General features: G+C 37.5%; 1 protein-coding gene across 10 annotated transcripts in view; it reads left to right on the top strand.

Annotated features, from left to right (window-relative positions):
• The window catches only part of syne1b (spectrin repeat containing, nuclear envelope 1b), a 164,356-nt gene that overhangs the window by 80,815 nt on the left and 68,732 nt on the right, over window positions 1-14,809 (top strand). For all 10 annotated transcript variants that reach the window (XM_089120128.1, XM_089120131.1, XM_089120130.1 and 7 more), the window contains 18 exons: window positions 962-1,115; window positions 1,191-1,334; window positions 1,416-1,580; window positions 3,391-3,708; window positions 4,023-4,178; window positions 4,601-4,774; window positions 6,230-6,556; window positions 7,794-7,946; window positions 8,031-8,198; window positions 8,455-8,631; window positions 8,721-8,867; window positions 10,039-10,164; window positions 10,258-10,434; window positions 10,857-11,122; window positions 11,205-13,365; window positions 13,770-14,107; window positions 14,240-14,384; window positions 14,489-14,707. In XM_089120128.1, the coding sequence (XP_088976254.1) occupies window positions 962-1,115; window positions 1,191-1,334; window positions 1,416-1,580; window positions 3,391-3,708; window positions 4,023-4,178; window positions 4,601-4,774; window positions 6,230-6,556; window positions 7,794-7,946; window positions 8,031-8,198; window positions 8,455-8,631; window positions 8,721-8,867; window positions 10,039-10,164; window positions 10,258-10,434; window positions 10,857-11,122; window positions 11,205-13,365; window positions 13,770-14,107; window positions 14,240-14,384; window positions 14,489-14,707 (5,515 nt within the window). The remainder of the gene's footprint in view (window positions 1-961; window positions 1,116-1,190; window positions 1,335-1,415; window positions 1,581-3,390; window positions 3,709-4,022; window positions 4,179-4,600; window positions 4,775-6,229; window positions 6,557-7,793; window positions 7,947-8,030; window positions 8,199-8,454; window positions 8,632-8,720; window positions 8,868-10,038; window positions 10,165-10,257; window positions 10,435-10,856; window positions 11,123-11,204; window positions 13,366-13,769; window positions 14,108-14,239; window positions 14,385-14,488; window positions 14,708-14,809) is intronic.

Raw genomic sequence — 14,809 nt, 5'->3', positions numbered from 1 at the left:
ATCAGCTCAAATGGATAGTTCATCCGAATCAGATGTTGAACACACAGAGGAGGTTTGAGATGATGTTTGCCAGTGATCGCGCGCGTGAACTCGACAATCGACTACTGTGGGCTTCGACCGAAAACAGGAAGCAAATAGAGGTATGTGCGCTGGCTGAATTAACATCATTTTTATTCATATCTTTCACATCTACTGCAGTCAGATTGACCGTGGTCACTCTTAATAACACGGGTCACATGGCTGTGCGCTTGTAATGACAAATCAAGAATGTTAAGAGGCTAAAAGCAGGTTTAGAACATGCCCCATTGAAGTCAACAGGGTGCGAATTTTAAAAAGAGGATAACACGATGTAGGCAACACCGATTTTTGTCGTTTTTGTCTGTACTGACAGCACTCCAAACGTACAAAAAAACAAGTTCAATGTTAAAATTGACCGGAGTTCTCCTGTCATTATTCTGTCATCATTTACTCACCCTCCTGTTGTTCCAAACCTGTATGAGTTTCTACACAAAAGAAGATATTTTGAATGTCGGAAATCAGTTAATGGGTCTCATTTACTTCCATAGTATTTTATTTTCCATACTATGGAAGGCAGTGGGAAAATAATTAACCATATTCTTCAAAATATCTTCTTTTGTGTTCAGCAGAAAAATAAATTCATACAGGGGCACATTTTTGAGTGAACTATCCCTTTAAATGGAATGTTAGCAAAATGTTTTTAGAGCACATTTTTCTTAGCTTGGCAAGATAGTCTGATTCCTTTTCCTAACAAATGAATAATAAATCTGAAATCATTGCAAAACAGCTTCTCATTGAGATTAAAACAGAACACTCAAAACTAGTATATAGCGAACTCAAGAACCTCGTACAGACAAAAAAAATGGTTGTTATTAAAAAGAGTGTTCTTTGCTTAATTTGAATTAGTTATTATATTAAAGGGTGTTATGTTTGGGTTGAACAGTCAACTGGAGGGCGCTCTGTCACAGTGGACCAGTTACCAGGAGGACGTGCGTCAGTTTGTGAGCTGGATGGAGACTGTGGAAGAGACTTTAAACTCTGCAGACAAACAGTGTTCTGAGATGAGAGACAAAACCACCAACCTGGGCAAAGCCAAAGTACGGTGTTATTGAGTCTCTGAATAATTTGGAACTGTATTCAGTCCTGTCTTACAAGCATTCTCCTCATTTCAGTTGCTATCAGAAGATGTTTTGAGTCACAGCAGTGTTCTGGACGTCATATCCATGAAGGGATCCAACATGGCCGAGCACTATGTCACACAGCTAGAGATTCAAGACTTGCAAGAGCGCTATAACATTGTCAAAAATAAAGCCCAGGTACTGTATAATGCATCCCTTATTGGTCACCATACCGAATATTCAGCATGTGCTGATGCACTCACATTTTTTCTTCCACAGTGTGCAGTTGCCAAAGCGGAGGAGCTGGTTTCGGGCCATCAGGTGTACCAGAGCTGTCTGCATGAGTTTAAAGACTGGCTGGAGCAACAGCAGGAGAGATTGAGCTGTTACACACAGCTGGAGGGAGACGTCGAGACTCTAGAGGTCACGCTACGCAAACTACAGGTCAGGAGATGAGGGACATTATATGCTGAGAACCTTATTTGTTCATTTCTTGCAGGAGTTTTAATATTGTTTTTCTTTTATTGACTTATATATTATATATTTAGTTATGTATTTGCCAAATCATTTAATATGTCATTAACAAACTTAATGCTTAAGATAAGATAAGTAGTAAATAATTCAAAGATAATTATTTATGACAAAATATTAAGCACATTTTAGACTCTGTTGAAAGTTAAATTTTGTTTTATATATATTGGTAAATATGATCAAAGATGGCTGTAAAAAATAAATCTGCATGACAAAAAAATGCTAAAATCGAACCTTTTATTGAAGTAAAAGAATTGAAATTGGGGGGAAATCACATTATGAAATGTTTTTCTCCGAAACACGTTGGAAACAATTATTTGTCCCCTTTTATTAAATACTTTTTGCAACCTCCTTTTTTAAAGACTGCTCTGAGTCTTTTCCTATAATGCCTGATGATTTTGGAGAACAACTGACAAGAGATCAGAGACCATTCCTCCATACCGAATCTCTCCAGATCCTGCAGATTCCCAGATCCATGTTGTTGCTTCTTCTCTTCAGTTCAGCCCACCCATTTTCTATATGGTGCAGGTCAGGGCACTGGGATGGCCATTGCAGATGCTTGGTTTTGTGCTCAGTGACCCATTTTTGTTTTGATTTTGATGTTTTTTTTTGGATCACTGTCCTGTTGGAAGATCCAAACATAGCCCATTATAAGATTTCTAGCACAGGCTGTCAGGTTTAGATTTTTTATCTGTTGGTATTTGATCAAATCCATGAAGTATCTGAACAAGATTCCCAAGATCTCTGGCAGAAAATTAGGCCCACAGCATAAAGATACAGCAGAGTTTTTGCAGTGTAAAAATTAATATGCTTTATTTAATCAAAAAAAAAAAAAATGTGGGAACTGATTACAAGCAATATTATTAATTAAATTTAACAAATTAGAATTGAATTATAATCAAATAAATTCCTTAAAAGTTAACCATTTAAAATGAGTAAAACTTACAACAACAACCAAAAAAAAAAAAACCAAATTGAAGTCACCATTATGGTGATCAGTGTTTGTTTTAAAATTACGTTTTTCTCCTTCAGTGATTCTGCTTGTTAACATCAGGTGTCTTCATTGTTGGCAATATAAAATAAAGAGTTATTAATTAATCTTTGACGTCTGTCTGTTAGTGAGATATTTAGTTTTTATTTTTTTGGTGTAAACTTTGCTCATTTTAAATGGTTAACTTGTAAGGGATAATTTGATTAATTATTACTCAATACTAATTTGTTAAATTTAATTAATAATATTGCTTGTAATCTGTTCCCACAATTCTATTGATTAGATAAAGCATATTAATTTTTACAGTGTGGGGTACTTTATAATCCCTGCTGTGTGAACCAAACCCATATTAAGTGTTTGCTGCCAAAAAGTTCTTTTTTGTTTTGTTTCATATGACCATAAAATGTTTGAAAAGTAACTGACACTACTGGAACTTCAGACGGGACAGGTTCAAGCCATCCCTTGGAAACCCCCCTAGTGGACCCTGCCATGTGGTTTAAAATGACTGAGTGCCATTAGAAATTAGAAATGGCAATTTTTAGCCAATACCGATGTGATCTAGAATGATTAAAAAAGTATATATATATATATATATATATGTGTGTGTATATATATATATGTGTATATATATATATATATATATATTTTTTTTTTTATTATCTGCTGAAATGTTTGATTACTTGGTATTTGAATATAAATATGCATAGAGAAATAACTAATATCCATCTCCAGGAGCTGCAGGTGCACTGCACAGAAGGTCACGCTCTGCTCAACACGCTGCTGGTGACCCGAGAGCAGGTGATTCCCTGGGGCGTCCCGCAGTTAGAGGACCGATGCTTGGAGACGGTTCAGCAGGAGTGGGGCTCGTATCAGACCCGGCTAGGTGAGACCAGATCTCACCTCAACAGTGCTCTTGCTAAACTCCGGCAGATTGAGCAGAAGTTCCAGCGGCTGGATAACTGGCTCAAGGGGATGGAAACTAAAGGACAGTTACGCTCCGGACGTCGCTCTGACAGAGGAACGAAAGAGGCACAGCTACATCTCCTGAAGGTTGGATTCACTCAAAAAAATAGTGTGGGATTTACTTAGAAATTGCTAGTTTTCACAAATAGTCACAAAGAAACAACAATTAACACATTGAATTATATGAGATATTTTGTAGTAGAAAGACTTGTATTTTCTTGTAAAATGCTCACCAGTAATCTTTGTTTTATTCACAAATTTGAAAAAAAAAAAAAAACATTTTACATACTGTAGTTACCATAAATCTGGATTGGTACGCTAAAGGTCATAGGTTCAAACCCAAGATGACATTATTCACTGTAGAATATGTCAGTGATATATTGTTGTGATTGTTTCTTCAGGGTTGGCATGAGGAGGTGCTGGCCTATCAGGAGGAGATCGAGGGTCTCAGTGTCCTGGCCCAACAGGTTTTAGAAGAGATGCCCATAAGCAGCAGAGTCAGTGCTAGAGCCACACAACTGACGTCCCGCTATCATGCCCTTCTGCTACACCTGCAGGTACACTTTAAACACACATTTACCTAGCCAATTAAATGAAGAAATACCATAAACCTTCTATAGAGTGTTTATAAATCGAATTGTAATCACCTCAGACTAATCCTAACCCTAATAAACAGTATTTATTCTTTTTATGAATCATTTTTCAAAGAGGGGTTGTCTAAATGGGGGCATATCATATAATTATTTTGTTTGTAAATAAACCCATTTTTAATTGTGAAAGACTAGCCTTAACACAAACCTTGCCCCTAAAAGACAACTTAAGGCATTTTTAGAATAAAACAAATATATAATTTACTTATGTTATTTAGCACTCTTTCCTTCAAGAATATTTTATCACAGTGGAGTCAGATTTAACTCATTTTTGGGGGATTTTTGCCTTGCCTTACTTGCCAAACTGTTCATTTTATATGTGTTTACAGGACACTATCAAACAGCTGAAGGAGGAAATGTCCATTATTGAAGAGTCCCAGAGTGTCTTTAGCACCTTCTCTGATTGGTTGAGCACAGCACAAAAGAACTTCAGTGGTGTGACCACTACTACCATTGATGTGGTCGATCGTGTTTCCATGGAGAAGAAGATGAAAAAATTAGAGGTTTGACAAATATGATCTTTGATTATTAAGATAAAGCAGCTTTATACTTTAACACGTGCAAGTTTACACTTTCGTTCAAAAATGTGCACTGATCAAGTCAATCGTTTTTTTTTTTTGGTTGACAAAATTTATACTTTTATTCAGTATGCATTAAATTGATCAAAAGGGACAGTAAAGACAATGTTACAAAATATTTCTATTTAAAAAAATGTGGTAATTTACTGTTCATTATAGAATCCTGAAAAACAATTATCATGGTTTTCACAAAAATATCAAGCAGCGCAACTGTTTTCAACATTGATGATAATAAGAAGAAGTATTTCTTTAAAATTAAATCAGCATTAGGGCTGGGCAAAAAAAATAGATTTTTCGATGAATCGATTTTTAAAATGGGGTCGATTCAAAATCGATACTCAACGGCCACGAATCGATTTTTTTCATATTCAGGGCTATACATACGATGCACACTCGTGTTTAGATGTCGGGGCATGACGGAATATTCACTTGCCAGCGGGCCAGCATTGCATATTAACTAACGTTTATCATTTTCACGTCTTTTTAGGTTTTACCAGTTTAGACGTTGAATCAATTTAAACTATCCTGTGCTCGTTTTTCACTGCGTGCACATATACAGTAAAGCCTAAATGCGCCTCACAAACAGCTCGTCAGTAACTTAAGTTCTTTTTCGTGGATTATATCGCTTTAACAGTTAAAAACACGCAAAATGATGTCAAAACTCTGGTCTTGGTGAGTAATCTCATAAAGACAGTCGGTTATGTCTTAAATAAGCATAAAACGCGTGTGACAGACAGTATAATGAAACACTAATGGATTCGCGCACTAGTTCTTAAAGTGAACACAGCCATTTGTGTCTGTCTTTAATTCTGTTGTCATAACAACATAATATACCATTAATTGTAAGCAATCAGAATTAATGGCCTCTGCATTTAATTCAGTCAGGACTAAAAGACTCTCCTGGGTTATTTTACATTGGATTATTCAGTTTCTGTATTATTTCTCCTAAAATACCCCCAAAACTTTTTTTCTTTTTATGTCTCTTTATTTGTGTCTTTATTCTATTGTATTTGTATTGCTTTTTCAATTTAATTAAAAGATTGAAATCAAGCTTCCATGTGTTGCATAAACCACTTGTAAACTTATGCCCACTGTTCTTTTTTTTTTATAAATATAGGATTTGTATTACATCTATATTCATTATAGTCAAATCGAGAATTGAATTAAGAATCGAGAATCGAAATGAGAGCTTGCGAATCGAAATCGAATCGAATTTGAACATCTGAATCGATACCCAGCCCTAATCAGCATATTAGAATTATTTCTAATATGTATCCTAAGCACAAGAGACTTTTTAAAACTATATATATATATATATAAAAAAAAATCACAGAAGCTAGGGCATGTCCTCATATGAAGTTTTTTTTTTTTATTCCTCAGGCTCTGCAGGGTGATATGGAGCTGGGTCACACCTTCCTGAAGACCATGCGTGAAAAGACTGATCGTGCCATGACGTTCCTGGAGGAACCTGAGGCAGAGCAGCTCAAGGAGGAAGTCGACGCCCGACTCTCCCAGCTGGAGGCGTTGATCAGAGCTCTGCGGTCAGAGCTCAGTGCCACAGAGAAATCCATACAGCTCTCCAAAGACTTCCTGGACAAATACAAGACTCAATCACAATGGCTTTCAGAGACAAAATCACTACTGGCGTCCCCTGTGGAGCCAAAGGCTGAACTTTACCAAAAAAAGGCTCAGCTAGCCAAATATAAGGTAATCAAAACAGAGATTTTTTGTGAGAGAACGAAGACAAATGCAATGAATTCATTACCATGTTTGGTAACACTTTATAATAACTGCACGCTATTAATCATTAGTTAAGCATGAGTAAACAGTTAATTCATCATTTATAAAACATTAACAGACATTAATAAGCAGTTTATACATATACCTATAAATATACATTTTTTCCTGATTTATAAGCATATCTATCGTTTAATAATTGTATTTTCATACTTTGTTAATGATCAATTAATAATTGAAGTATACTAACTAAATGAAGTATAGCATTATTTACAAACCAGTTGTTTAAGCGTTGTCAGTCATTCATAAGATCACTTAGAATGTGTAAGTAAATGTAGTAAATAAAGGTAGTTATGAAGCATTTAGTAGTGGTCAGTTAACTATTTTTGTGAGCTAATCTAAAGTGAGGACTATTCATGCTTTGTAAAGCATTTATAAAGGCGATTTAAAGACTCGTCAATCTTCTAAACAGTAAAATGTAACAAACACAACACAGTGATACAGAACATAGAAATATTTAACAGCCTTTAAAAATGCTTTACAAGGCATGACTAGTCCTCACTTTAGGTGAGCTCACGAACATAGTTAACTGACCACTACTAAATGCTTTATAACTACCCAAATTAACCCTGAATTACAGCATTAATACATGTTAATAAAGCATTTATTAACACATTAATTAACCATCACTATACGTCTGATTGATAAGATGTATGAATGTACATTTAAATAGTTTATTAATCATTTACTTACACGCTCTAAGTAATCTTACGAACCATTGACAACTCTTAAATAACTGGTTCATAAAAAATGCAATTCTTCATTTAGAAATGATCATTAATAAAGGATGAAAATACAATTATTTAACAAATTATAGATATGCTTTTAAGTCAAGAAGAAAGCATTTATAGCTGTATTTATAAAATGCTTATTAATGTCTATAAATGCTTTATGAATGATGAATTAATGGTTTACTCATACTTAACTAATTATTATTAGTGTGTAGTTATTACAAGTGTTACCCAATGTTTTATAAGGAGTTTTATTAGATGCAAGTGGCCTTTAATAGCAACATTCAGAGAGTGAGGAATAAACAGGAACATGATAAATCACTTTTGTATGAGCATGAACAATTATGCATAGTTTCTAACACAGCCGTCTTCAGAGAGTCATGTAAACCCTTTTCTGTGTCAAATGCTTCCTTTAGACAATCCAGCAGACCATCCAGTCCCATGAGTCAGCTGTCAAATCGGTTATAGAGAAGGGAGACGCACTTCTTGAAACCATCCGGGACCCGTCTGTCAGCGAGAACATTGGCAAGTTGAAAGCCGACTATCAAGACTTATGCAAGGATGCCAAGGTATGGTCATGCATAATACAACAAGACCCTTTGAAAACGTCTCTCTGCTACCTGTGTTCCATGCGTTTTGCTGGTCTGTTGTAGGTTCATGTTCGCAGTTTGACGGAGAGCGTGAGAGAGCATGAGGACTATAACAGTGAACTACAAGAAGTAGAGAAATGGCTGTTACAGATGTCTAGCAGGCTGGTCACGTCTGATTCCACGCAAAGTGGCAATTTAGAGACGGCCACACAACAGCTAGCCAGACACAAGGTGTGTGCACTGTTATTATAGCTATTATTCATATCTTCCAGACCATGAACTATAGCTTTGCAACAACTTGCAAGCCATAAAACTACCATAAAAAAAAAACTAACAAACCATGGAGAAGTCACATCCTTTTGTATCACCTGACATATTACACTGTTATATTCATATTTTTTAGATACATATGCATGTTTGTAACTACTGACTTTACTTAGCTTAATTTTTGTCAATTATATTTCTGATTTGGCTTGTTTCTTCTCAGGCAATAATGGAGGAGATAGCTGGTTTTGAGGAGCGTTTGAGCAGCCTGAAGGACAAAGGCGAACGTCTCGCCTGTAGCTGCACAGAGCAGGTGCAGGCCAAGATCAGGCAGCAGATCCAGGCACACCAGCAGGGAACCAGAGACAGTTATTCAGCTATCTGCAGCACGACTCAGCGCGTGAGCACTCCTGCTAATAAAGGATTGCATTATCAGAAATGTCGCCTTGTTTATTTCATAGTCTAATGTTTAACGTTTGGCATCATCAGGTGTATCAGAGTCTTGACCGTGAGCTCCAGAAGCACGTCAGCCATCAGGACACCCTACAGCAGTGTCAGACGTGGCTGTCCAGCGTTAAAGACGAGATCCAGTTACAGACGCAGACTCCTTATGGCCTTCAAGAGGCTCTGAAACAGGTAGATGCCACAGAGCAGGAGAGTGAGTCTATGCTTACTGTAACGAACCAGCTTTGAACAAAATTAAACAAATATCATATAGATTACAGTAACAATAATATATATATATATATATATATATATTAGAGCTGTGAAACGATTAATCACGATTAATCGCATCCAAAATAAAAGTTTGTTTACATAATATGCAGCTCATAATGTGTGTGGACTGTGTATAATTATTTTGTATATATAAATACACACACATACATATATTTAAGAAAAAATATGTTATTTATATATAAAATATTTATGTATCATACAAATTCTATAAATACATAAGCAAATATTTCTTAAATATATATATGAAGAGTTCAGATGCAAAAGCCTCTAAATGCCATTTGAAATTTTCTTCTTTAATGATGATTTGTTATCAAACTTGTATATTTAAGTTCAGTAATTTCAAAATGATAATTACCTATTAATTGTCATTTAAGTGAAATTACTGAACTTAAATATACAAGTTTGATAAAAATCATCATTAAAGAAGAAAATTTCAAATGGCATTTAGAGGCTTTTGCATCTGAACTCTTCATATTTATGTGTGTGTGTGTGTGTGTGTGTGTGTGTATTTATATATACAAATAATTATACATAGTACACACACATATATTTTGTAAACACAAACTTTTATTTTGCATGTGATTAATCGCGATTAACCATTTCACAGCCCTTATATATATATATATATATATATATATATATATATATATATATATATATATAACATTATTTAAGTTAATTTGACAAAAGAAAAAATGTTGTGATTACAAATCATGAACAGCTTTTGACAGTGTTTTAAATTTATTAAAAAAGTATTAAAACAGTGTCAAAAAGAAATAATTTATGTGGTTCAGATAACATAATATTTTAAATTTCTGATAATTAAATCAATCTCCTTCATTGTATTAACTCAATTTTTTCCATTTCAGTGAACTTAAAATTTTAAGGCAACCAGGTTACTTCATTTTTTAAGTTAAACCAACAATATTTTTTTTTTACAGTGAAGGGAATTGTATAGACATTGTTTACAGCACTTGTGGAGCTATTGTATTTATGTTGTCGTTATTATTATTTTTGGACACATATGTTTTAATGATATTTATTTACATTTTGACTACTTACTCCACAGGTGAAGCACTTCAGGGCCCTACAAGAGCAGGCCAGTACATATCTTGACCTGGTTTGTTCAGTGTGTGATTTATCTGATGAGTCTGTAAGGGCTACAGCTGCCAAAATACAGCAAACCAAAACAATGGTGAGTTTGATCACGTAGACTTAACTAACGCCGCTTTGGGGTGTAAAATTGATGTAGTTATTAAAAATATGATTGATATTGTCAATTCTACAGATTGAGGAGAGGATGACCATTTCTCAAGAGCTGTCAGATAGCTGGAGGGAGATTAAAGAGCAGAAACAGGAACTTGCAACACTTTTCCAGGACATGGAACAGCAATTGCAAAGTCTCTCCAGGAGACCTGCGGAGCTGGAGCTCAAGATTGCTCAAAACATGCTTGATCAAGCCAAAGTAAATATATGTGTCTGATCTCGATTCATATAATGTTTATATATATTTTAATTTAATTTAAAAAAATATTACATTATATATCTATATTAGGAATATACTGTATACTGTATTTATATAAAATTGAATGTGGGTTGAGAAAAAAAGTTGGCTATGGTTTTGTTGCTTTATTATTTTTTACCTGTCCTGGCCTTGATTATATCAGCAGAACGGGGACAAAAGCTAAATGTTTTAAATGTGGAGAAAGTTATTACATTTTAATGACAAATTATGACAACAGACATTTTTATTTTTAGAATAATGTGCACCTATGAATTCTGCACAAAAATACCAGGGAGATTTATTTATAACGTAAAAGATTTTCATCTCTCCTCTTGTCTCTCTTTTTATGCTTGTCTTTTTTTCTTTGCTCATGTTGCCTGTAGGAATTTGGCCAGCACCTTCAAAGCAGACAAAGCACTCTGACTAAAATGACAGAGCTTGTGAGTAAGCTGACAGAAGGGAAGGAGTCTCCTGAGCATACAGAGATTGGTCGATTGACTCATGCATGGCTGGAACTGTGTCATCAGGCTAACAAACTGCATGCTCAGAGAGAGGAAGATCTGCAAAGGACTAAAGAGTATCATGACTGCATCAGTGCCATGGAAGCCCTCTTTGAACAGGTGTCCAAGGAATGGGATAACCTGGCCAGGTAGACCTATTATTAATTAGTGCTACATTGAAAGTGTCATTTGAAAGTGTCAAACTTACATTATTCTTTCATAATTTTGTAGAACCGATGCTGAGAGTTCATCTGATCATTTGGAGGCTCTTCGGAAACTCTCTGTTGTTCTTAAAGAAAAGATAAACACACTTGATGACCTCAAAGAACAGAAGCAAAAAGTAATGTACCACTTAAACCTGGATGACAAAGAGCTGGTTAAGGAGCAGATCGGCCACTTTGAGCAACGATGGGCCCATCTAGAGAGCCTCATTGAGAGGAAGATCCAAGACTCCGTTGTGACCCTTGAAGACATGGGCCAAGTCGAGGCCCGTTTGAGGGAAGCTCGCGAATGGGCAGAGGAGCAGCAGCCTGCCCTGTCTGAAGCCATGAAGATGAGTCCTCCACCTGAGCTAGCACAGAGTTTCCTCTTTGACCATCTCACCGTATGCAGTGAACTGGAAGTCAAGCAGCTTCTGCTGGCACAGGCTATGAGCGATGCAGATAGGGTTTTAGCACATCTTGGGCTCAACGAAAGGCAAAGACTGCAGCAGCTCATCTCTGAAACTCAAGCAGAAGTGGAGTCCTTGAGCGTCAAAGTGGCTCAACGTAGGAAACACCTAAGCAAAGCCTTCACTGAGAGAACCCAGTTCCTGTTGGCTGTGAATCAAGCCATCACCTGGGTCCAACAGAACGAGAAGAAAGCACAAGCAGAGGATTATATAGCCCTACTTCCCGATGACCTATCTAAGCAGGTGAGGACAAGCAGGAACATCCAGACTAGCTTGAGGGCCTACCAGAGTGAGTTGACCTCCCTGTGGTCCCAAGGTAGGGATTTGATGAAAGATGCCTCTGAAGAAGAGAAATCCGAGATGTTAAACAAGCTCCAAGAGCTGCAGAATACTTTCGAGGTTGCTCTACAGAAGTGTAGCCAGAGGCTTCAGGAGCTGGAAAAGGTATTGGTGACTAGAAAATATTTCAAGGTAGATCTCGAGAAGATATGCCAGTGGTTGAAGCAAGCTGATATTGTGACCTTCCCAGAGATCAACCTCATGAATGGAGATGCAGAATTAAGCTCGCAACTTACAAAATACCAACAAATATTGGATCAAGCCATGGAATATGAGAACCTTCTGCTAACTGTGCAAAGAACGGGTCAAGAAATACTTCCCACTCTGAATGAAGTCGACCATTGCTACTTAGATGAGAAATTGATTGCTCTTCCTCAACAGTACAACAATATTTTAGGACTAGCCAAAGAGAAACAAGAGAAAATACAGCAAGCCATTCTTGCCCGACAGGAATATGCCTCCTTTATTGATATCACCCACAAAGCACTTAAAGAACTTGAGGAACAGTTCTACAATTTGGGGACGCAGTCTGTCAGCCTTAAGACTGAGGAAGTCGTCAGTCTTCTGGCTGATTATAAAGCCCTCCAAGAGGAGTTAACCAATCTCGGACAAGCCGTCAGTGAGCTTAACCAGAAGAAAGAGGGATTTCGAAGCACTGGTCAACCTTGGAGACCTGAAGAAATGACTCAACTTGTTAGCCTTTACAACGGACTCAAAAGATTGATTGAGCAGAGGGTAGAACATCTAGAGGAGACTCTGGAATCTTTCGAGGACCACCAAGCCATGGCTATGCAGGTTGATTCCGAGCTAAAGGCCACCAAAGAGCAACTGGTGAAAGTTAATGCGGAGACACAGTCAGCTGAGGAGAGATTGAAAAACTATCATTCCCTGGCCGCTAGTCTTCAAGGTGCCAGCTCTCACCTCACTCGGCTCATGGAGCAGATGGATAACCTGGTATCCCACATGGATACCGCTGCACACGAGGCTTCAAAGCAGCGGGTGACCTCTTGGCAGGAAGAGCTTCAGTCATTACAGTCAGCTGTTGGAGAACTAATTGTGGAGTGTGAGAACAGGTTTGTGCAGAGTAAAGACTTTGAGACCGAAGTCAATCGGACCTTAACTTGGCTCCAGCAAATCAAAGATGAACTTGGCTCTGAGGTGGTGGTAGACGTCAAGATTGAGAAAGTCCAGGAGGAAATCCGGAAGCAACAGATAATGCAAGAGGAAGTGCAGTCAAGGCTGAGGATAGTGGCAGCTCTTAGCACCAGAGAGAAGCAGAAGTACACTAGTGCCAATGAGCTCGTTCCCGCTCACGTGGACTCGAGTCTACAAGAGATGGCCAAGCTGGAGGCTGATGTTCAACGTGCCCTGAGCTCTAAACAGGCAAGTTCTATTGAAACCATCAAGACTATTAGTTAAAGCACAAGATCCTTGCATACATCTTCACCGTTATGTTGTGTTTTAGATACTGTACCCCAACATGGGATTCTGGTGTGCCTATAAGGCTAAGCCACCAAGAGTTCCTTAGTGACTAGTCAACCAATGGTTACCCTACCCTTCTATAAAAATAATGCTTCTTTAAGTGTCCATGGAACCTTTCTATTGTTCAAAAGGTTCTTTATAGTGGAAAAAGTGAAGACACTTGGAAAAAAAACTTTCTTTTAAGAACTGTTCCATGAATGATTCTTGGGGGAATGGTCCTTCTATGCATATAAAACCTTTTGAAACCTTGCTTTTTAATAGTGTAGCTTTCTATTAACTAATGAATCCAAATGTTTGTCTTAAAGATTACATTAGAGCAAGCTCTTGGCTTGTGTCAGAAGTATCACTCCAGAATGCAAACAGCATGTGAGTGGCTGGAGGACGCGGTGGGCTTCTTGCAACAGGCCAGTCTCGGGGTGGACGTGGAGAACTACGAGGAGTGTTTGAGGCAACAAGAAGATATCATGGCCACTGAACAGGAGTTCCTGGGTGTTCTTGAGGAGCTGGAATCGTTGCCACCTCAACTTGAAAACCTGGTCAACCCAACATCCAAAGAACAGCTTCGACTTAGTGTGGAGTCTGCACAGCAGAGAGGTGTGGAGGTCAGAGACCAGCTACAGTGCCACCAAGACATTTTAAACAGGTACATTTTGGAACACAGCTGTTTTCCGGAACATTTGAGGTCTTAGATATATTAAGGGTTCGTTATTGTAAATTGACCCAAGTTTGATGCCAATTAAGACTACTTATTGTAGTAATAATGTGGCCTTTTCAGCTGTGTTGCCCAGTGGAATTCATATCAGGAGGCCAGACAGACAGCCATTGAGCTGATGAATGAGGCAGAGAAGAAGCTCACAGAGTTTTCCACAGCCAAGGCTGCAACGGGCCAGGAAGCTGAAGAGAAACTCAGGAGTCATAAGGTAAGCTAACTATGCCATATTGACTCTCTTTCTTGAGAAAATAAACTTATTCAACTGTCTATGATGATAAACTAATTCAAAATGTCTTTATCTTTGGCCTGCAGTCGTTGGTATCCATGGTGAACAGTTTCCAAGAAAAGTTGACTGGTCTGGAAGAGCAAGCGTCCCAGTTAGAGCTGATTGGAAGTGACGCCAGTAAAGCCACCATAAGTCGATCCATGACCACAGTATGGCAGCGATGGACCAGGTTACGCAGTGTAGCACGAGGCCAAGAGAGGGTGCTAGAGGATACGGCTCATGAATGGAGAACTTTCAGGGAAAAGGTGCAGTTTCACTCCCATTTAATGTTTTGATGCTCTGTCCTTACACAAATTAAGGGAATTTTAAAATAAAATTTAAATCACATTAAAATGGTTTGAAATGGT

This window comes from Pimephales promelas, chromosome 15 (genome assembly GCF_988280905.1).
Source record: "Pimephales promelas chromosome 15, fPimPro1.hap1.1, whole genome shotgun sequence".
Lineage (NCBI taxonomy): Eukaryota > Metazoa > Chordata > Actinopteri > Cypriniformes > Leuciscidae > Pimephales > Pimephales promelas.
This window is presented reverse-complemented; position numbering and strand designations above follow the sequence as displayed.